At 47.6% G+C, this 24,078-nt stretch overlaps 1 protein-coding gene across 1 annotated transcript in view; it reads right to left on the bottom strand.

The window, feature by feature from the left end:
• Window positions 1–279: 279 nt before the first annotated feature.
• Window positions 280–24,078, bottom strand: part of FBXW8 (F-box and WD repeat domain containing 8) — a 113,514-nt gene continuing 89,715 nt past the window's right edge. Inside the window, exons 8-11 of the mRNA XM_015413428.1 lie at window positions 19,714–19,841; window positions 8,076–8,249; window positions 2,157–2,273; window positions 280–858 (exon numbers count right to left, since the gene is read on the bottom strand). Of these exons, the coding sequence (XP_015268914.1) occupies window positions 714–858; window positions 2,157–2,273; window positions 8,076–8,249; window positions 19,714–19,841 (564 nt within the window). The 3' untranslated portion in view covers window positions 280–713. The remainder of the gene's footprint in view (window positions 859–2,156; window positions 2,274–8,075; window positions 8,250–19,713; window positions 19,842–24,078) is intronic.

Genomic DNA, 24,078 nt, shown 5'->3' with positions numbered 1-24,078 from the left:
AAAAGTCTGTTTTTCACACATTTCTTCTGTGTTCACCTTGAGACTCACTCTTAAGGGTTTGTGCAAAACTCCTCCGTTTCTTCCGTTCTTAGGAGACAGGTACTCCCCCCCCCTTGCATGGCTCCCTTCCTTTGTGCCTCCCCACCCCTGCTGCCTGTGGCTTCAGCCCCCTGTTGTGTTTTTTGCCGTCAAGTCATGGCTGACTTACGGCAACCCCTGGTGGGGATTCCAAGTCAGGAGACGTTCAGAGGTGGCTTGCCATTGCCTGCCTCTGTGTCACGACCCTGGTATTCCTTGGTGGTCCTTCCATCCAAATTTTGACTAAGGCCGACCCTGCGTAGCTTCTGAGATCTGATGACAGCGGGCTAGCGGGGCCGATCCAGGTCAGGGTACAGCCCCCTTCTCTCCACTCTCCCGGCCCAGTGAACAAAGGCCAGCCTCCCTGCCGCTCCTGCTTGCGACTGCTGCTCTTCCTTGCCTTGGCACAGCACCTCTTTTCGGATTCCACTGGGCCAGCCCTGGACTCTGCCTGGCCTGGTGCCCGGGGCCGATGCCTGTCCATTCTTCTCCTACGGCCTCTGCCTTACTTTGGGATACCTTTCAGGAGGTTTCGGCGCCTCTTCTGTGGCCCACCTTACCCTTGTTTCCAGATTCTGACCCAGGTCTTGGCCCTGCGGCACGACTTCCCCGACTGATGGAGGGTGACCTGCTACTTAGATGTTGTCATAGGGGACAGCCAGGCCAATGTTGTAGTTGTAACCAGTTGTTTCGCTGTAAGAGGAGCGACAGATGGGCAGGACACTCTCCACGGCTAGCTGATCCACAGAGAACTCGTAGGCGTAGATGATTCCTCGGTGTCTGCCCAGAGACAGAGAGAAAAAGAAGTTCCAAAGTGATACTGTGCCGCAACATCTGTACATTTTTGACCTGGTCTTCCTACCTAGAGCTCAAGACAGCGTACCTTGATCTCCCTCTGCCTCCACTTTATCCTCATAACACCTCTATGAGGTAGGTTAGACGGAGAGGGTGTGACTGGCCCAAGGTCACCCACCTAGCTTCACAGCACAGTGGAGATTTGAACGTGGGTCACTGAAACTGTAACCGCTACACCGTGCTGGCTCCCAACTGCCTGATTCACCCCGGACAAAAGAGCAACCACGGGGCCTCTCAGAAGAGGTGGAAAGATATACCCACATTCAGGCCATCCTCCAAGTTAGAAGCTCGAAGAGGAGGCTACAACTTCTTTAAGTGCCCACATTCTCACATTAGGTGGCTTAGACCCTGAGGGAGAAAATACAAAATTTCTTGTTTCGTTCAGTCTTAAAAGCTAAATCGATATGCCACAGGAATTTCACTGGGGCTATTAGTGATGGGGCTCAACTCAAAACTGGACAAATTTGCATTACAAAGCAGGATGTTATGAAACTCAGCGTCACTGCTAGTTTTACTACCAAAATGAGAACATAAGAGAAGCCAGTGTTGGATCAGGCCAATGGCCCATCCAGTCCAACACGCTGTCACATAGTGGCCAAAAATACCAGGTGCCATCAGGAGGTCCAGAAGTGGAGCCGGGACACTAGAAGCCCTCCCACTGTTGCCCCCCCAAGCACCAAGAATACAGAGCATCACTTGCCCCAGACTGAGAGTTCCTATCTATACCTTGTGGCTAATAGCCACTGATGGACCTCTGCTCCATATATTTATCCAATTCCCTCTTGAAGCCGTCCATGCTTGTAGCCGCCACCACTTCCTGTGGCAGTGAATTCCAAGTGTTAATCACTCTTTGGGTGAAGAAGTACTTCCTTTTATCCGTTCTAACCCGACCGCTCAGCAATTTCATGGAGTGCCCACAAGTTCTTGTATTGCGAGAAAGGGAGAAAAGTACCTCTTTCTCTACCTGCTCTCCCATGCATAATCTTATAAACCTTGATCATGTCAGCCCATAGCCGTCATTTCTCCAAGTTCAAGAGCCCCAAGTGCTTTAATCTTTCTGTAATGGGCAAAATGCATCTGCCCGCTACAGGCAAGGCTTTTAGTGGACTGCCATGCTTCTACTGCCAGAGGCTTCCTTCCATGCCCAACAGCATCAAACCGCCCCACCCTCCCGTTCGAGATTCTTTTTCCTCTCACCCGTGTTCAGCAGCACCCAGCCTTACCTGCGGTGAGCGGTCAAGTCGTCATCCATGATGCTGGCGCCACGGGGTGTCTTCTCATTGGGAATGTTGGCAGTGATGAGACTATGGCTGTTGAACCAGATGTGGCGGACGGGGTGCCTAAAAAAGGGAGATGAGAGTTCTGGTGGCAACTGTGTAGAAAATCTTTAACAGGTAAAAATGGCTACGCACCCTATGCAAGGCTCACAGTTTACTTTATAGCTCAAGAAACCCTCCCCAGGTATTAAAAAGACGGCCATTCAAATCTGTTGATTGATGCACAATGGGTAATGATCAGTGATAAGTTTGAACAAAACTACTAGGTGCAAAGCATAAGAAGTTCTGATGCAAAGAAGAAGAAGAAGAAGAAGAGATTGGATTTATACCCCGCCCTTCACTTGGAGTCTCAGAGTGGCTTACAAACTCCTTTCCCTTCCCCTCCCCACAGCAGACACCCTGTGAGGTGGGTGGGGCTGAGAGAACTCTGACACAAACTGCTCTTTTTCAAGGGCAGCTCTTATCAGAACTACGGCTTGCCCAAGGTCATCCAGCCAGGTGCAACTGGAGGAGTAGGGAATCAAACCCGGTTCTCCCAGATTCGAGTCCGCACATTTAACCACTACACCAACGGTTAAGGCGATCCCTATGCAAAGAGCAGCTGGTAATCTTGCCTTGAGTACTTGGCAGTTTATTAATCAATAGTCTTAAACTGCCCATTACTCATCTCAATGTGTGAATCTGAGTTAAATGCAAACAGTACACAGCGATAACACTTAGCAGTTGCATGGCATTAGAAGTCATACTCATTGCTCATACATTATCTTCACAACAACTTGTCCGCCCATTGCTATTGTAATATTTTGTTTTTGCTAAGTGATCACAGGCAATGTATAAGGAAGAGAACTCATTTTAAAACAAGGGTTAGCCAACTTTAAAAAAGGTCACAACCATTAAAAACATATTTAACACAAATGTTTAAAGAAACAGCACACATCATGTGGAGTCGGAAGGAGCTATGGCTTTGTGGGAAAGCATCTGCTTTGCATACAGAAAGTCCCAGGTTCAGTCCCCATAAACAGAATGGTGCTGATGAGTACCAGATTGGGGGTGAGGATTAACGAACAAAGAAGGCAGGGATTTTGCTTTACTGTCCCACTTCTGAGCATCTCCGAGGCCTCTGACCAGCCATCACTGGAGCCAGTTTGGTGTAGTGGTTAAGTGTGCGGACTCTAATCTGGGAGGACCGGGTTTGATTCCCCACTCCTCCACTTGCAGCTGCTGGATGACCTTGGGCAAGCCATAGTTCTGACAAGAGATGTCCTTGAAAGGGCAGTTCTTGAAAGAGCTCTCTCAGCCCCACCTACCTCACAGGGTGTCTGTTTTGGGGAGGGGAAGGGAAATGAATTTGTAAGCCGCTCTGAGACTCCGAGTGAAGGGCAGGGAATCTCTTCTTCTTCAAACTTCTGGGCTAGATTGGCTATAATTCAACATACAGTTCTCTTCTTATTGAAACGAATAAGGAGTTGCTCTTTATACATAGTGAAATACTACGGACTCTGCATTAAAAGGCTGCATCCTGTGCTCCTTTGTACAGTGGGGACAATACAGCACTAGGGAAATGATCCCTACTGGTGACCCCACAAAGCAGCTCATTTAGAATGAGCAATACTGGGCTATATGAACCAGTGCCCTAACCCAAGCACAGGGCAGATTCATACCACCCCTACGACCCCCTTGTAATTGCTAATCCATGCAATAAGGAAGAATCAAAACACAAGTGAATAGAAGCCTGAAAACGGTGTAAGGATTCCTGCAGGAAACTCTCGTGTCCATCACCAAGTTTCTGTTTTAATTAAAAACAACAGCTGCACTGGGTGGGGGAGGATCTGATTCAATTCTGATGCTCCGTCACATTTGGGGACAAACTTTTCAGTTTCTTCCTCTCCTTCTGCATAGCCCAGTGAAGTGCAGGAGCAGAATGAAATTCTCGGCTTTCTTTGAGCTAAACAGTTCTTACCGAGCTTAAAGGCAATGTCATAGGATCACAGAGTTGGAAGAGGCCATTAGTCCACCCCCCCTGCTCAATGTAGGATCAGCCTACAGTATCCCTGACAAGTGTCTGTCCAGCCACTGCTTTAAAGACTGCCAGTGAGGGGGAGGCCACCACCTCCCTAGGCAGCTGGCTCCACTGTGGCTCAAGTCTTACTGTAAAATAGTTTTTCCTCATATCCAACCAGTGTCTTCCCGCCCTTAATTTAAACTCATGACTGCAAGTCCTCTCCTCTGCTGCCAACAGGAACAACTCCCTGCCCTCCTCTAAGTGACTAATAAGAAAACCTGCCTTTAGCACCACCAAGTGGAGTGTGGGTGGATTACAGCAAGACATTCTTGCAAGGCAAAAGAAAATACCGCTTTCCTTTCAGCACCTCTCTGCTGCTTCTCCATATCATTAACTGTGTTCTATATATTGTTGTTGTTGTTGTTCAGTCACACAGTTGAGTCCGACTCTTCGTTTTTTTTTTTAATTTTATTTTTGTTCACAATTGAAATACATAGTACATAAGTAAATAACATTTTAAAACAGTGAAACAACATTTTTGAAAAGAACATATTAAATCGTATTAAGTCACATTAAAGGTGAAGAAAAAATTTCTCAATAACCAGTTAGTTATAAGGTGTGGGTCCACGTAAGCTATAATAACATATCAAAGCTAATCCGCTAAGTATACAACCTAGAAAAGGGACAATTTTGATCTAAAAAGTGGGCTTTATGACAGCGGAAGGTTGCATGGTAACGAGATGTAGTATATATCTTATTCAAGTATATAATAAAAGCTTAAATTTAACATTTCGTACAGTTTCCCAGTCAAATTTGTCTAGTCCTATTGTTTCTAATATAGGATACCAGACCCCATGGACCAGTGTTCCCTCTAAGCTGAGTTAGTGTGAGCTAGCTCACGGTTCTTAATCCTCCGGCTCACGCATTTTTGTCTTAGCTCAGGAAAGGTGGCTCCAGAGCAAACTCATTGATGCAGCAGCCAAATCGCTCGCTCACAACTTTAATGCCAGCAGCTCACAAAGTAGAATTTTTGCTCACAGAACTCCACAGCTTAGAGGGAGCATTGCCATGGACCACATCACGCTAGGCCCTCCTGTCTTCCATCATCCTCTGGAGTTTGCTCAATTTCATGTTCGTTGCATCTATGACACTGTCTAACCATCTCATCCTTTGCCGTCCTCTTCTTCTGTTACCTTCAATCTTTCCTAGCATCAGGGTCTTCTCCAATGAGTGCTCCCTTCTCATTTGACGGCCAAAGTATTTGAGCTTCAGCTTCAGTATCTGGCCTTCCAGGGAACAGTCAGCACTGATTTCTTTTAGGATCGACTGATTTGATCTCCTTGCAGTCCAAGGGACTCTCAAGAGTCTTCTCCAGCAACATAATTCAAAAGAATCTATTCTTTGGCGCTCGGCCTTCCTTATGGTCCAACTCTCGCAGCCATACAGTACTACTGGGAATGCCATTGCTTTTGTTGGCAGGGTGATGTCTCTACTTTTTATTATGCTTTCTAGGTATGCCATCGCTTTCCTCCCAAGGAGCAGGCATCTTTTAATTTCATAGCTGTAGTCACCGTCTGCAGTGATCTTGGATCCCAGGAATGTGAAGTCTGTCACTGCTTCCCCTTCTATTTGCCAAGGAGTGATGGGGCTGGATGCCATGATCTTAGTTTTTTTGATGTTGAGTTTCAAGCCAACTTTTGCACTCTCCTCTTTCACACTCAGCAAGAGGCTTTTTAAGCCCCTTTCACTTTCTGCCATTAGAGTGGTATCGTCTGCATATCTGAGGTTGTTGATCTTTTCCCCAGCAATCTTAATTCCGGTTTGTGATTCATCCAGGCCGGCATTTTGCATGATGTACTGTGCATATAAATTAAATAAGCAGGATGACAATATACATCCTTGTTGTACTTCTTTTCCTATGCTAAACCAATCAGTTGTTCCATGTCCGGTTCTAACTGTTGCTTCTTGACCCTTATACAGGTTTCTGAAGAGACATGTGAGGTGGTCTGGTACGCCTGTCTCTTTAAGGACCTGCCATAGTTTGTTGTGATCTACACAATCAAAGGCTTTAGCATAGCCAATGAAACAGAAGTAGATGTTTTTCTGGTACTCCCTTGCTTTCTCCATAATCCAGCGAATGTTGGCAATTTGATCTCTAGTTCCTCTACCTCTTCGAAACCCAGCTTGTACTTCTGGCAGTTCTCTATTCATGTACTGCTGAAGCCTGGCTTGTAGGATCATGAGCATGACCTTGCTAGCGTGTGAAATGAGTGCAATTGTGCAATAGTTTGAACATTCTTTGGCATTGCCCCTCTTTGGGATTGGAATGTGACCTTTTCCAATCCTGTGGCCACTGGTGCATTTTCCAAACTTGCTGGCATATTGGTGTAGCACTTTAACAGCATCATCATTTAAGACTTTGAATAGCTCAGGTGGGATACCATCACCTCTGCTAGCTTTGTTGTTAGTAATGCTTTCTAAGGCCCATTTGACTTCGCATTCCAGGATGTCTGGCTCGAGATCAGTGATCACACCTTCGTGGTTGGCAAGGACATTGAGGTCCTTCTTGTATAGTTCTTCTATGTATTCTTGCCATCTTTTCCTAATTGCTTCTGCTAGGTCCCTGCCATTTGTGTCCTTTATCATGGCCAGCTTTGCACGGAAGGTTCCCTTGATTTCTCCAATTTTCTTGAAGAGATCTCTAGTCCTTCCCATTCTATTGTTTGCTTCTATTACTTTGCATTGTTCATTCATGAAAGCCTCCTTATCCCTCCTTGCTGTTCTCTGGAAATCTGCATTCAGTTGGGTAAATCTTTCCTTTTCACCTTTCGCTTTCCTTCTTTCCTCTGCTGTTTGTAAAGCCTCATCAGACAGCTACTTTGCTTTCTTGCATTTCGGTTTCTTTGGGATGGTGCTGATTGCTGCCTCCCGTACAATGTAACGAACCTCCGTCCATATATCAAAAGCTGCCAGAGACCAATGGTCTGACTCAGTGCATCCTGCCAAAAACTGTAGCTATCCCTTTGGCATTCTCTCACATGGATTTAAGAAGTAGCTTTGAATCGAATCAGACAACTGGTCCCTCTAACTGACCACAGCACTCTGGGATCTCAAGCAAAGTCCTTGGGGGGTCTCTATTTGTACCCTGTGTTTCTCCCCAGTGGAGGCACAAAGAGGTTAATACAGTTATTCAATCCAAAAACCGCCCTGTGAGGTGGATTAGGCGCACGGTCACCATGACCCGGGTGGCACAGGCTAGCCTGATCTTGTCAGATCTCAGAAGCTAAGCAGGGTTGGACCTGGTTAGTATTTGGGTGGGAGATCGCCCAGGGAGTCCAGGGCTGCTAATGCAGAGGCCGGCAATGGCAAAGCCACCTCTGTTCGTCTCTTGCCTTAAAAACCCTACGGGGTCACCATAAATTGGCTGCGACTTGACGGCACTTTCCGCCACCACCGCCAGTGTTCCCTCTAAGCTGAGTTAGTGTGAGCTAGCTCACAGTTTTTTACACATTTTTGCCTCCGCTCAGGAAGGATGGGGCTCCAGAGCAAATTGATTTATGCAGGAGCCAAATCGCTCGCTCACAACTTTAATACCAGTAGCTCACAAAGTCGAATTTTTGCTCACAAGACTCCACAGCTTAGAGGGAACATTGCTGCCATGACAGAGTGGGGACTTGAAGAACCCGGGCCTCCCTGGCCCTCTTCAGACACCGTAATCCCTGCACGAAGCCAGAGAAGCCAGGGATTGAACCTGGGATCTTCTGCACACAAACCGAACCATGGCCCCTTTCCCCATCTCAACACCAAGCAGTCACAATTAGGCAAACAGACTTAAAGGACCAATTTCAAATGGCAGTCCTCACCTGGCATGCATTTCCCAGAGTTTGGTGCCCATCCGCTGGTCCCACACGCAGACCAGCCCGTCCTCTCCTCCGCTGACGACCTTCCAGTCGTCCATCTGCACAGCAGAGATGCCCAGCTGGTGGCCATAGAGTGAGCAGACAGGGTTGCTTCGGCGGAGGTCGTACACCCTCACCCTAAAATGAGAATGGAAGAAACATCAACACCTGCGTGCTGGGGCAGGGGGATTTTGCACAAGGCTACTTTCGCAATGCTCTGCTTTTCTCCCGCACCAAGAAATGTTTCCACCCCTCTTTAATGCCATGGAGAGTTCTGCTACGAACCACGTCTCTGATGCCCCCAACACAAATGGCAAGCCTAACACTCTCGGGGTATAATGGGGAGGATCTTGCTGAAGCTACAGAGGTTTAAGTCTGGTCAAGTACCCGGATAGGAGGACTCTTGGGAGTGCCATGTATGTCAGCTAGAATTCAAATGGCGGAAGGAATGGTGGCGTAGAAATGTATCAAACAGTTGGGGCTTAGGAAAGGGTGAGTGATTTCAAAACTACATAGTGCTGTAACTTTTGATCACCAGCAAACATGAGCACATGCTGCTACCCAATACAGACAACTAGCCTGTCTAGCCTGGTAGGGTCTATGCTGACTAGAAGCAGTACCAAAAGCCTCAAGAAGACCCCTTTCTTAGCACTTCTGTCAGACATTTAGAAGAGAGAAGAAGAGATTGAATTTCTACCCCTGCCCTTCACTTGGAGTCTCAGAGCCTCTTTCTAGAGGCCGTTATATTTATTTCCACAACGGGCCTTTTTCCTAGTCAGTGTATAAGTGTTATATCAGTGTTAAACAAGTCATCTCTGGATAGAAAACTTGAAAACTATGGGCGATTCTGCATCCAGCATTCGCTCCACATTTTCTCAACTGGGAGGAAAAAGGGCAGCTCAAAACCACATTCAAATACCTTGGGGCAATGCTGTGCTAACTGCAAAGTTGCCCCTGAATGACCATAAATCTATGCAGAAGGTACCATAAAATCTGATGATCAAAGGAAGCGAAAGCGGCCTGCGGTGTGGAGGATACCATAAAATCCAATGAGCAAAGAAAGTGAAAGCAGCATGCAATGCAGAGGGGAATTTCTGTTCCAACGTGAGTTTCGTAAAACAACGGAGGGAAAAGCCAATTCAGAATCGCCCAAGGGTAGAAGCTAGCTAATGGGGCCAATTCCAACCAGTACTTATTCCAACAAAGGTGCACCCTTCCTACCCTGATGTTCCCACCAGACAGACAACTGAGTTCAGTCCTGCTGGATGAGACCAAACATCCATCTAGTCCAGCTTCCCCTTTACCTCTTCCACAAGCCAAACACTTCCTGGAAGTCAAGAAGCAGGGCATAAATGCATGAAACCATTCTTTATTGTTCTGCCCCATGCTCCAGCAACTTTTATTCAGGTGTACAATGCTTCTGAACATGGAGGTTCTAGTGAGACTTCATGGCTCACAGCTGTTGGGCAACCTATCTGCCCCACATAAATTTACCTAATCCTCTTTCAAAGCCATCTAAGTTGGTGATTAGCACTCACATCTTGAGGGCAGCGAATTCCATAAACTGATATGTTAAAGCCCCGAACCTAGATCATTAAAATCTCTCAAAGACTAACCTCATCATTTCGGGGTCTGACTCATAAGCCGTTAACCTCCTGGGTTTGGCGACGGAGCCCGTCTGTGTTGTGAAAAGTCAATCACCGCTTCTATCTGGATGGATGAGTTGGCTTTATCGAAAAGGGAAATCAATACATGATTTCATGCAATGGGCTGTTTCGAAGGCAGAGTGCCCTCTGAGGATTAATCACGAGCGTATCTGTAAATTACACTCAACAGGGCAAGAACTCTCTGTGGATGCTGTAACTGTACAGAGGAGCGCAGGAAGCAGCCTCTTAATGCAGATTCCATAGTATTTCATTATGTACAAAGAGCAACTCCTTATTCGTAACAATAAGAACAGAACTGTATGTTGAATTACAGCAGCCAATCTAGCCCAGAAGTTTGGCTCCAATGATGGCTGGTCAGAGGCCTCGGAGATGCTCAGAAGTGGGACGGTAAAGCAAAATCCCTGCCTTGTTTGTTAAACCTCACCCCCAATCTGGTGCTATTCAGCACACTGCCTCTTAACACAGACGTTCTATTTATGGCTAATAGTCATCAACAGGCTGACTACCAACGAACAGTGTATAAACTTTCCCCCCAAAGCTAACGTCAGCATCCAAGCCTGACTTCCCCTTCACCCATTACCCTTGAGATATGTCACCCTGATGCCCCAGTAGGGTGTGTGTGTTCTTGGATTCCCCTCATACACCCCCTTGTATTTGGATCCTCTCTCTCACTTCCCGAAATGCCGGCCATTTCCGCTTGACTTGCAGCTTCCATGGACCTCTTCAAGACTGGTAATTATCACCCATCCCTACAACCCTTTCCCCTTTCCTCTCTGATTCTCCTAGCTAGTTCTTGTGTTTGCTGTGCACATCCTTGTTTTATTCTGTTTTCTTTTTTTTGTTGCAATAAAAACCCTTCCCATAAATAACAGCCTGCTTATTTCCAAGAGTTTTCATAAGGACAAATCTCCATATACATAGGTGGAGATCCCAGTTACTCACCTCTCGCTCCGTCTCCAAGCTAATTTCCCTAAACTAAGTAGAGACTGCCTATTTTGGGTAACAAAACAGGGATTCAGTTCTAGGATTCCAAAGCAGCACAGCTTCTACACCTGGAATTCTGAATATCTGTATGCATGTCATAGTAGCATACAAGCCAATATACACTGGGCAACATGCATGCAGAGAGCAGAACCAACACATGTATCTGCGTAATATGGAGTCCAAACCTTGGATCTATCAAGGTCAGTATTGTCTACTCTGACTGGCAGCAGCTCAGACAAAAGACTTTCATACTGTATATTAACAGATCTTTTTAACTGGAGATGCCAGGGATTGAACTTGGAACCTTCTGCATGCAAAGCAGATGCTTTCCCATTAAGCTACGGCACACTGACTCCTGCACCTGCCTCTGTTTGCCCTAACTATGCATTCTAGATGCACACAGTCTATATGTGGATGGCAGAGTTGGAAGACACTCACCTGCTCACCCCTTCCCTGCCCTTCGCATCCATCTCACTATCACATTCAAGAGAATATTCTCTCCCCCCCCCCATTTTATCCTGAGAAAGACCCTGTGAGATTAGACTGACTCTTTCTTATGAAGGAAGCAAATGAGACCTCTTTTGGGCCTCTTCTAAGACTGAGTTAGGAATTCAGGCATAGAGAGAAACTGCTCCCAAGGTCAGTATTGTCTACTCAGACTGGCAGCAGCTCTCCAAAGTTTCAGATGGAGGTCTTTCCTATCATCTACCACCTGATACTTTTAAACTGGAGATGAATTGTCTACTCAGACTGGCAGCAGCTCTCCAAAGTTTCAGATGGAGGTCTTTCCTATCATTAGAAAAAGATAGATCCTGAAACTGCAACACTGATCGTTATATCACTAACAGACCAGCTAAATAACTGGAAATGAACATGATGCTCTACCACTGAGCCACAGCCCCTGCCCTAAGTCAGTACAGGATCTAAGCTATTCCTTTCTTGATGAGAAGGGGCAGCCGGGGTGGCCTTCTGGTACTCTCTGCTCCAGCTCAGAAAACTATACAGAGGGGCAAGGAACCCTGCAGGGCATTGGATACTCTGTTCCTCATACACCAGGTGGCCTGTCCTTTTAAACTGGAGATGCTGGGGATTGAACCTGGAACCAGAGGCTCTTCCACTAAGCCCAACCTGGCCCTACCAGAACTCATTTGCTTCAGGCAAGAAGAAAACCAGACTGCCCCGCGGCCAGCAACACAGAATGGAACCTCAGGACCATTTTTCTCCCAGAGCCCTCTTCAGAAAGCAGAATGTGGTGGCTGCAGTGGTATGGGGAGCCAGTACTGTGTAGCCCCTGTGACCACGGTGTGTCCTGAGCCACGTCAAGCTCCTGTGACTGCTTGGGAAAGCGAGGCAAGCAGAATGTGGCCTTGCCTAGCTCACTCTTGTGGTCGGGGAACAGCCCGCTTCTTTGCAGGGTAAGTCGTTACCCCATAGCAAGGGCTTGTGACTTCCCTCATGTGCAAGACGCCCTTGTGGGTTCAGTGCTGTGTGCAGGCTACAATTCCACAGGGGGGAAACCACACCCAGACTGTGATCTGGGCTTCAGAAGACAACTTCCTAATAATCTCAGCTTTTACTTTGTTTAAAATAATGGATTCTAGCCCTTGGAGCTGCAAAGATATACTTGAAAGGGAGCTGGCAAAAATCTCAGAAGCCAGAGGGGTTGCTGAGTCACATTCCCAGCAGGTAGGGGAAAGGGGGCTGCTAGCAGAATAAATTATGCAGATCAGCAAATAATTGCAGAATGTATTATGCAAAACGGGATCATATTGACTCGCAACCGGGGGCGCATGTACTCCAGTTTGCGCCTTTATTGCATGATGTGAAGAAGCCCTTTGAGGCAGCACCAGAGTGGCGGCACTGGACATGCATGGACTGTCAGTTCACTCACTCCCCCACAAGTGCGTATGTGGGCAAGCCCAGCTCCTGGGACATTAAAAAACAGAACATTCACCATTATCATCACCCTTGTAGTAAAGCAGCTCATGAACCATAAATCTGGCAAGGCCAAGTTGTTTAAGAAAGGAGGTTTCTGTGCTACTGGTTGTACAAATTTAACACTTAAGCCAGTGGTGGAAGGTACAGTCCTTCTAAGAGCCTCTCATGTGCAGAGGACCTCTGCTTCAGCATGTTGCATCCAGAAAGAGCAAGGTTCATTCCTTGGCATCTCCAGGTCAAAGATTTCAGGTATCAAGTCTCAGGGAAGATCTCTCTCTGGACGAGACCCTGGAAAGCCATGGCCAATCGGACAAGACAGTACTGAGATGAGAGGGACCAGTCCTCTGATTTCATACTGGAGAACTTGTGGCCAGGGTTGCCAGTGGGAGGAGGACAGTGGCAGGGACATGTAAATTTGCCATATTCTGAAGCTGTGACATCATTTCTAGAGTGACAAGAGAATCTGGGAGGAACCCTAGAGTGTTTCACTGATGCAATGACCTCACTTCTGAGATGTTACCAGAAGTAACATCACAGTATCAGAACACCGTGCACACACACACACCCCAATTCCCCATTGCTGCTCTACTGAGCACCAACAGTAAACACATTCCCTACCTGTGGCTCTGTAATAGACGACATGCGTTGCGAGCAGAAAGTTGCTGATTCAATTCCTGGCACATCCCGTTAAAAGGCCTCATGTACAGATGTTGGGAAGAGCTTTCTATGTCTGAGAACACTCAGGCTAATAATCGGACTGCTGATCTATCTAGCTTTGTTTTGAAAAGGATATATACATAAGCTCTGTAGCATGTGTGAACCCGACCCATTCTTTCCTCAGGTAGGAGGTGACGAGGTTCTTCAGTGACAAGTGCTCTAAATGGCACTGCAATCTACATCTTTGAACGTGCCCTGTACAGAGGCCCTGGATATGAGAGAGAGAGAGAGCGCACACGCTCACATGCACAGAAGGAGCCGCTGAAAAGTTTTATAATCCAAAATGCAGGAGATTAAAACAGCAAAACACAAAAGAAAACACAACCCAGAGAGACAAATGGGAACCACCACAGAGGTCGCTGGAAAAAAAATCAAAAGCCCACCAGCTAATCCTCGGGAAACGACCAACGGCAGAAGCCCAATACCCAAGTGGATAGCGGCCTGCCGAGGAGGAAGTTTGCTGTGCCAGAACTTTCATTGTTTAGGATTCCTGCTCCGATCCGGAGGATGTTCCAAAAAAAAAGAGCCTCCCCCCCACCTCCCCCTTTTCCCTTCTCTAATGAAACTGCTCCATAGGAGCCTGCAAACAGCTCTATCCTGACAATTAAAACAAAAAGACGACAAAGACTCCAACCGGGCAGAATCCATCTGACAGGCTGGAACGGGGAAGGGGGCACACTCGGGCTGGGGCTCTCCCAACACCTCCGAGTCACTTGTCGGAACGTCCACAGATGGAGTAAACAAAGCCCTGCTCCCCTCTTCCTCCGACAAAGTGGGGGGCTCGGCAAATAAAGCAAAACGCTTCCAAGCCCGGTCCCTGACACCACGCCACCTGGCGTTCTGCCTGCCGGCGCCACGTATGGTAATCAGGCTGCCTTCGGTTCCGCGAGCCCTGGCTGCGGCTTTGTGGTTTCATTAGCGAGGACCCGGCTTCCAGGCATCCGTGCCCGGGGAAAACAAAGACACTCAGAGTTGTTGTGAGAAGTCTTACGAGCCCAAGAACCTGCACACGCCTGCGTCGCATCAATTCTTCCAGGCTTCCAGGATCGCAAGTGTGGAATTCTACATCTGGGGTAGAATGCAGGATCCTGAGCTAATCTCAGCATCTCTATCCCTCCCTCCTATCAATGCCACTCTATTTTTTGAGGTTTCTAGTCCTTATGTCTATGAAGAGCAACAAAGCCCAATGAACTCTCAGGATGAAACTGAATATGATCTTCTAGTCCTTATGTCTATGAAGAGCAACATATAGTATGTGAACAAAGCCCAATGAACTCTCAGGATGAGACTGAATATGATGCCGGCAGCCACAATTTATTTGCTTGATTCGTGTATAGGGTGGAGAGTCCTTTAAAAAAACACCATTAAAACAAGAGTACAGGGGGCTAACACTTTCCACCTTCCTTGCTACATTCTGTTGCTTAAAGCACTTTTCACCACGGCTTGGCTTGCTTCTGGTATCGGACTCTGCCTGCGAGAAAAGTGATTCAAACTAACTGAGCACAGGAAGGTCAGCACAGGAGGTTGTAGCTCCCCCTCCTCAACCATGTAACACAACCTTTTCATGTAACACCCCCCCACACACTGCAGAATACATTAATGGAATGGCTGCCCCCATCTACAGGTGGCCCCTGGAAGCAAGCAAAGGGCCGAGCGGGGCACCTGATGCACGAGGAACAGAGGATCCCATGCTCTGCAAGACCCCGTGCCCCTCTGTAAAGCTTTCTGACTTGGGGCAAAGATCACGAGAAAGCCACCCTCGGCTTCCCCTCTCATCAAGGACCAGGAAAGAAATAGCTTTGATCCAGTACTGTCATGACTCAGGGAGGGGCCATGGCTTGGCATGCAGAGCTTCCCAGGTTCCATCCCTGCCATCTCCAGTTTAAAAGTGTCAGGTAGTAGGGGGATGGGAAAGGCCTCTGCCTGAGACCCTGGAGAGTCGCCAGTCTGCCTGGACAATACTGACCTTGATGGGCCAATAGTTTTAAGAACATAAGAACATAAGAGACGTCAATGTTGGATCAGGCCAAAGGCCCATCCAGTCCAACACTCTGTATCACACAGTGGCCAGAAATACCAGGTGCCATCAGGAGGTCCACCAGTGGGACCAGGACACTAGAAGCCCTCCCACTGTTGACCCCCCCAAGCACCAAGAAGACAGAGCATCACTTGCCCCAGAGTCCCTATCTATACCTTGTGGCTAATAGCCACTGATGGACCTCTGCTCCATACGCTTATCTAATTCCCTTTTGAAGCCGTCCATGCTTGTAGCCGCCACCACTTCCTGTGACAGTGGATTCCATGTGTGAATCACTCTTTGAGTGAAGAAGTACTTCCCTTTATCCGTTCTAACCCGACCGCTCAGCAATTTCATGGAGTGCCCACGAGTTCTTGTATTGTGAGAAAGGGAGAAAAGTACCTCTTTCTCTACCTGCTCTTTGATTTGGTATATGGCTGCTTCATGTATCCACGTGTGACTTTGGGGAGAAGTGGGGGGGGGGGAAGGAGAGCAAGATGTTATTCGGACAAAGGTGGAACTACAGCGAGTGATGGTTAAGTTTCTGAATCCAGCTTGCAGATGATCATTCAAATTCTGCTCAGTCTCCGCTAAGGCTGAGTTTTCATTGTCTTCGCTCCCCTCCACTGCTGGTGTCCCTACAGAAACACTACCTAGCCTGCACGGGACTTAGGGCAGCGGCTGGGGGGAAAGTCGGGATGTCTGCATGTGTCTGTCACACAAAACCATAGTTAAGATCAATGGTGGTTAACAAACGGGCTTAAAACCATGGCTTTAGGACGACGTGGTTTCACGTGATGTCTGAACGGCACCAGCAGAACAAATCATGGTTTGCCACAAAAAGAATGAGCAGTAGGGGGAGGGGGATCTGGATCAAACATTCAAATACAAATTAAAAAACAGTTTGCTGCGGCGCACGCTTCTTCGTTGTGCGCCGGCTTATCTTGTGATCAGCACCTCTCCCTTGCCATGGAACCTCCACGGTACCTCCACAGGACCTCCACAGGAGGTCTGATCACATAACTGCGCAGTAGTTTGCCCCAGGGCAAACAGCCACGCTTCTCCTCTGCAGTTTCCTGCCCGTGTGACCGGGGCCATAGTTTGCCACAAAAAGAATGAGCAGTAGGGGGAGGGGGATCTGGATTTTGGATTCAAATACTCCCCACTGACCACATGCACAGCATTCCCAGCTCAAAAGTTTAGCATCTGCTTTGCATGTGGAAGCTCTCGAATGCTGTCTTTGGCATCTCCAGTTATAACGGGTAATGTAGGAGGAAGATTGTGTGGAGAAACAGGGCAGGAAAAAAGCAGCACTGTTTGAAATGACCATAGCACTTTAGAGGCAGCTCGTTAATGGAAGGAAACCTGCCGCATGAAACCCCTGTCCCTGTATTGCTTTACTCACACACATACACAGACCTTTATTGGCATATGTTAGGTTACAGGAAGAAACAAAAGTGGAGAAATAGGTAACAAGGAGAAATGAATCAATCATACGCATCTATGCATTGTGCAGACGGTCCTTGATTACCAAACTTAAAAAAGAGGCTACATTTTCAGTTATTTCAGGGGACAAATCATTCAAGAGGTAGCGCACCTTAAAAGCGTCTGGACAGCTTTACTCAACATCGGGCCAACAACAAATAACATCTGGTTCAGAAAGGGGATGTGAAAAAGGACACAGTATTTAGTCAAATGCAAGACTAGATTTTTTTTTCTCAGGTATGCCCGAGGAAAAGAATAGGGGGTCATCTTACATTTGTATGTAAATTACAGTTATGTGCAGTATGTTTCTCTCTCTCTCTCTCTCTCTGTGTATATAACTTTAAAAGGGGTCGTCTAGCTTTTCAGTATATACAGTAATGACAATACACATTTTAGCACTTATTTAAACATACTCCTTAAGTACGATCCTAAGAACACTTTCCAAGGAGTAAGCCCCATTGAAGAAAAAGAGACTTCCTCCTGAGCAGAACTGCTAGAAACCAAAGGAACAAATTGGCCCTGGAGGGAGTTGTGAGGACGAGATCGTTCGGGTTCACTGCTGGGGATGGGCAGGCAGGGAGGGGAAATGGTCTGGCTTAGAGGTACGGGACGAGGAGGTGGGAATGAAACGGGAGAATGGACCTACCACTTCAGATTGCAGGTGGTGGGTTCCAGCTTCAAAAGTTCCTTCATATTTCAAAAATATACAATTCCATAGAAATAGAGAACTAGCACAAAAAGGAGAATGACTGTATGTTTCCTGCTAGTATTCCATTTGCAATGAGGAAAAGCTGAAAGGGAAGGCTCAGAAGGGACATGATTGCAGTCTTCAAGTATTTGAAGGGCTGTCATGTAGAAGATGGAGCAGATCTATTCTCTCTTGCTCCAGATTGCAAGACTAGATCTAATGGGTGGAAATTACAAGGGAGTTGATACTGGCTAAATAATCAGGAGAAACTTCCTAACTGTAAGAGTGGTTGAGCAGTGGAACAGACTGCCTCAGAAGGTGGTAGATGCTCCTTCGCTGGATGTTTTCAAGCAGAGGCTGGACGACCATCTTTCGGGTATGTTGTAGGGCTACCTTTCGGCTATGCTCCTGCAGAGTGCAGGGGGTTGGACTAGATGACCTGCAAGGTCCCTTCCAACTCTAACATTCTATGATACTACAGGGAAACCATTCCACAATGCGACCCCCTCTGTGATCTCCTGCTAGCAATCTGATGTGGCATGGCCATTCTCCGACACGCACCAACCATGCCTAAGACTCAGATTCTTTGGGTGCAATCAAAGGGATAGAAATGTACCCTTCTTGCATTTCCCTTCGATTGCGCGTTCATTGACAAAGAAGAGATTGACAAAAAAAGAAAGGAAGAAAACTTTTTTTGCAAGCTGCTGCCCTGGCAGACTTGAGGCTTGACATTTGGCAGCAAAATTCCTTGCAATCTGATGCCCACATCACCAGTCCCACTGCCACCTGCAGTCTGATGCACCAGTATTTTTCTTAGAGAGGGTGGGAGGAGAAGGGAGGGGAAGGGAACTATTGGCTATTGGCCTTTTGCCACCACTGACTCTCTGGGGCAATGCATCAGATCATTTCAATAAAGAGCCCCCCCTAATCTAAAAATTGGACTCAAAGGGGTATTTTTAAGCACTTTAATCCTTTCATGCTGATGACTCCCAGCGCGTTCACATTTGCCAACAGACACCAAGCAGAAGGGAGGGGGGGAGAGACAAAATATGACTGGCCAAGCTGAAGAGATAAAGAGAAGGCTTGCTAATCAGCTAAACAGAATCTGGAATCTGTTCACATGAAAAATTCACCTTTTTTGTCACCTAAGGGACACCGTAGCGCACACATAGTCTTGTCACTAGTTGGCGAGCGAAACTATTTTGGCCTGTGAGTTTCCCTCCACACGCATCCCCCTTTAGGTTATTTTTCTTCTTTGGTATCGAGAAGTGAGGTTTGTTATGCCAAGCTCATTTTGCGAGTGGCAGCGGGAAAGAGAAAGATATTCCAAGAGCCCTTGCTGAGCTGTACACCAACTGTCCACCAAATGGCTTTAAAAAAAAAAAAGTGGAGCAGGATTTTTCCCATTGAGCTTTTAAAAACAAAACAAAGCAGGGCACGCTGTCCAACCATTACCTAATACCCTGGTTCTCAAAGTTTGCAAAGACCCTGCTTGCAGCTTTGAGTGCGTTTCTGCACTGAGTGGTGCAGCAGTGGACTGGCACAGTGGCTTCCCTCCCTCCCTCCTCAACTCTGGGTGGGATGGATCTGATGTTTGTTATCAGCTGGCTTCTCAAGTGGAAGCAGACATGATCCTGGAGGATAAGCACAGCAATAGCTACTGGTCACGATGGCCAAGTGGAACCTTCCACATTTGGGGTGGGGCTCTGGCTCAGTGGAAGAGCCTCTGCTTTGCATGCAAAAGGTCCCAGGTCCAGTCCCCGGCATCTCCAGTCCAGGCAGTTAAGTGATGTGAAAGACCTCTGTCTGAAACTCTGGAGAGCCACTGCCAGTCTGAGTAGACAATACTGACTGTGACGGACTGATGGTCTCATTCAGTGTAAGGCTGCTTCGTGTGTGTTCGTGTGTGTGTGTGTGTTCAGAGGCAGTCTCTCTCTGAATACCAGTTCCTTAGCAGGGGGACAGCACAACAACACCGGGGGGAGTGCTGTTGCCTTCTTGCCCTTGCTTGGGGGAGACTTTCTACAGGCGTCCAGTTGGCCGTAATGGGAAACATGGGGATGGCAGACTAAATGGACCTGTTACACTCCTCCCACGCAAACCTACCTCCTGTCCTTATTTCCAGCCACCAGCATGCAAGGAGGGCTGTCCCGGAGGTTGACGCACGAGAAGTCGCCCAAGGAGCTGCCCAGCTGCGCGATGCAACGCCCGCTTTCCAGGTCGTAGAGGAGGATCTGGAAGGCAGAAGAGGCCCCACAAGGGGACAAGGTTAACCAAGGGTGGGAATGAGAGCATCAACTGGGAGCTGGAAGTTGTGCCCCCGAGACTGCCACCAGATCATTGTCTGACGGCCTCCTCAACCCTTCAGTCTTTTTATTTTTTTTAAATAACTCACACACCCGCTTCTGATGAGTCCATGAGCAGAATTCATACTGCTACATCCCATTTTAGAACACAATAAAAAGGGCCCAAGTGAAGAATTGGTCTCTGTTTACTGAATACTGGAATATGAAATTTTCTTATCCTATACAACCATATGCCCTGCCCTGGATAGCCCAGGCTGGCCTGATCTCGTCAGATCTCAGAAGCTAAGCAGAGTCGGCCCTGGCCTCCAAGGAATACCAGGGCCAGAATGCAGAGGCAGGCAAGGGCAAACCAACTCTGAATGTCTCTTGCCTTGAAAACCCTACGGGGTCACCATAAGCCACACCTGTGACTTGACGGCGCACGCGCACACACAAAACTATATGTATTGTTTTCCTCGACAGAAAAGCAGTTTTTTCCTTAAGAAAAGGGGCCCAATTACCCAGCTTAGCTTCTGCTTCTATAAAGACTGGGCAGAACACCATGTGTGCATGCCCATGTGCAGAAAGGTATAATCTTGTGCCTGGCATGGCAGGGAACACCTAAGCGATCTATGGCGGTCATAGCTGTAAAGAGATCAAGTCAGGGACTAGCCAGGTGTGCTCAGCCCACAAACCCAATGCAAGACACAGCTGTGCAGCAGGCCTCTGCCCTCAATTTCTGCCAGCTGTGGTTCACCCTCCGCTGCCCCGCGGTTTTGTTGCTCCATAGCAGAAGCTTTAATGGGTAGCCATTTATTTCACAGTGAGCCCACAAACATTGCTCTGATGCTCAAAGATGGCAGCCCATGGCGACCGACCGCGCAAGCTCTGGCTCCAGGACTACGGGCTCCATGGGCAACGACGGCTGTCAAAGGCACGGGCCAGACAAAGGCAAGCTTTCCCTATTTACACTTTTCAACATTCAGGAATTGAGCATTGCTGGGCCAGAGATCTCCCTGAGCGCTGAATAATTCAACGGGCCCGAAATGCCTTAAGACGGCCTTCACCGTGACGTTTAGTTTAAAGACCTCGGAGACCTGGGGGGGGGGGAGGGAGAAAACAGCATCCATTTCGCAGGCGATTCTTTTCCACGTTACAAATCCCTTAACGACCTTTACCGTCTCACCCCCTCGTTCGCTCTTTTAATAAGGCTGAGCAAATGGGACTTCATTTTCACTGGTTGCTACAGAAGAGACCGCTCAATTATTCATGGCCCCACTCTCCCTTTTGTTCAGGCAGCCCATTAGTCTAATTCCCCCTCTTCGTGGCACAGGTTGGGCGACTCGTGGCCAGTGGCCTTTGACAGATGGGTGGGTGTGTGGCAGGATACCTGATGAAAGGACGGGCAGAAGGGAAAGGGCAGGCTGTAATTTTGAGGGGGTGTGGTGGGGGACAGCAATCTTGTCAACATGCTGGAATCCACTGACTAACACAAAGCGGTCCCCTCCAGCACACTTCCGCAGCTACTCTGCCCTAGGCGTCTGGTTGTTAAGAAGGCCGTCTGGAAACCAAGTGGGATCCAGGACCCAAATGCAAGTGCTTCCCAAGACGGCAAAATGTTTGAACCGAGAGCCCGGTGATTTTCTGAGACACATGAAGAATGGCTATGCTCATACTTCCTTCTATAAAGCCAACCTGTATGGAGCTGGACTGTTGGTTCATCTATCCCAGCACTCTGACTAGCAATCTATTTATTTATTTAGAGATTTATATCCCGCCCTTCCAAGCGGCTCGGGACGGCTAATGCCGAATTAAATAGATAAAATACAATAAAACAATATTAAAGGTAAAGGTTCCCTTGCTCGAAAGCCAGTCGAATCCGACTCTAGGGTTGCGGTGCTCATCTCCGTTTCAAAGCCGCAGAGCCAGCGCTGTCCGAAGACGTTTCTGTGGTCATGTGGCCGGCATGACTAAACACCGAGGGGCACGGAACGCTGTTACCTTCCCACCGAAGTGGTCCCTATTTATCTACTTGCAATTTCTTGCTTTCGAACTGCTAGGTTGGCAGGAGCTGGAACTAGAGACGGGAGCTCACTCCGTCGTGCGGCACACTCGGGTCTCGAACTGCTGAACTACCGACCTTCCACAGATTGCAGTTCAGCGTCTTAACCACTTGAGCCACCGCAGCTCCTAAAACAATATTACATATCCACAATAAAGGTCTTTTCCTCCAAACTGCTACCCCAAACCCTTTTAACTGGAGTCTGTGCTCTATGCTCCTTCCCTAAAATGTGAGACTGCCCTAGACTAGGGCAGTCCGTGGCTTCAGCTAGGCCAGTAATGTCTCCTCTAACTGGCAGCCTCTTAGGCGGAAGATTACCCGAGATCCTTTTGGCGGAGATGCTGGAGATTAAACCTGGCTGTTCCGTTCTGCACATGCTCCAATGCTGAGCGATGGCCCCGTCCCCTAACGTGTGAAGCTGCCTTATACCTTTGGTCCATTTCATTTAATATTATCTACTCTTACTAGGAACAGTTCTCCAGGTTTTCACATTTCACTCAGAGAGATTCTTCTTTATTTTTTAAAAATGATTTCAACAAATTCAAGAAGCATAAGTACACGAATTACTTTTATCTTTATGATAGGGGAAGGGGCTGTGGCTCAGTGGAGGATCATGTGCGTTGCATGCAGAAGGTCCCATTTGTGTCTGTGCATTCATAACTAAATGGAACCTCCATGCATCATGGCAGAATACCCCCACCCCCAAGTAGCAGATACTGGGGACATGCAATATAACTACCAAATGCATAAAAGCAACAATGAAAGAGAACTATTCTGAATATCAAGCAGCTAAAGCCAATCCTGAAAACTTAATACATTAGTTAACAAAAGGTTAAAAGAACAGTTACATTTCCAGCTGACAGCAAAAAGCATACAAAGAAAGAACAGATCAGATCTATCAGCAGGGAGTTCCAAAGAGGGGGCACCATCCCTACAAGAACCTGGCTATATACCCTTTTTAAAAAAATATATATATATTCATTATTGAGTAAAGGGCAAAGCACAGAACACAGTGTCCATAGGGACATGGAGAAGTCCATATCAGAGAATACTAAGAAGAGCCAAAACTCAGATGCTTTGCATGCACAAAGACCCGGGCTCAACCCCTGGCACTTCCAGATGAAAGGTCTCAGGTAGCCAGTGTAAGGAAAGGCCCTTCTCTGCTGGAGACCCCGGAGAGTGGCCACCAGCCAGAGTAGACAATATTGAACTATCAGCAGAAGGTAGGTTTGTATTTCTGAGGTGCTTCTCAATCTGTAAGGAAGGGCCCAGACTTTCGGGCTCAAAACCAGAAAACAGATCAGCGTCAGGCAAAGAGGTTTTAAACAGGGGTTGTACACCCATTGGCGGGTCAGTGCAGTGGCAGCAGTCTACGCTAGCATATCTCGTGAAACCCAAACCTGACCAAAGCAATTGTTGATTTCCTTCTCCCCACCCCAGCACTGCAAACTCAGAGGTTTAAGGGTGGTCCATTGCCTTATAAGACGATGGGAAAGCAAGGGGTGGAGTGTGCTGCCAGGGACCCTATTGTGCCTAGACGCAACCAGCGTTCCCTCTAAGCTGAGTTAGTGTGAGCTAGCTCACGGTTTTTAGCTTCCCCCTCACACATTTTTGTCTTAGCTCAGGAAGGATGGCTCTAGAGCAAACTAGTTTATGCAGTAGCCAAATTGCTCGCTCACAACTTTAATGCCAGTAGCTCACAAAGTGGAACTTTTGCTCACAAGGCTCCACGGCTTAGGGGGAGTATTGGACTCAACCCTAGCTGACTACCTTCCCTCCAGCTTCCAGTGGCCATCGACTAGGGAAGGAAGGAAGACGCCTGGACCCATCTCAGTCAAAGGACATCCTTTTGTAGTTTTAAACACTTAAACAGAGATTGCCCTGAGAACACTCGTGTTGAAAAGCAGGGTGCAAATACAAATAAATAAACAAACAAGCTACAAGGGCGGCAGGCATACCCTCTCTCAGTATTCAGTGACAATGTTTGGAGCTTTATGGTGGCCACTGAAAGCAATGGCTTAGTGTGGCTACTGCAGAGCTGATGCGCGGCACCAGTATCATCCCGGGGCGCCTGGCTAGGAACAAATGCACAGTCAGGACAGGAACACCAGTGGGGGGGGGGGG

The sequence above is a fragment of the Gekko japonicus genome, unplaced genomic scaffold (assembly GCF_001447785.1).
Source record: "Gekko japonicus isolate JY-2015 unplaced genomic scaffold, Gekko_japonicus_V1.1 scaffold85, whole genome shotgun sequence".
NCBI lineage: Eukaryota > Metazoa > Chordata > Lepidosauria > Squamata > Gekkonidae > Gekko > Gekko japonicus.
This window is presented reverse-complemented; position numbering and strand designations above follow the sequence as displayed.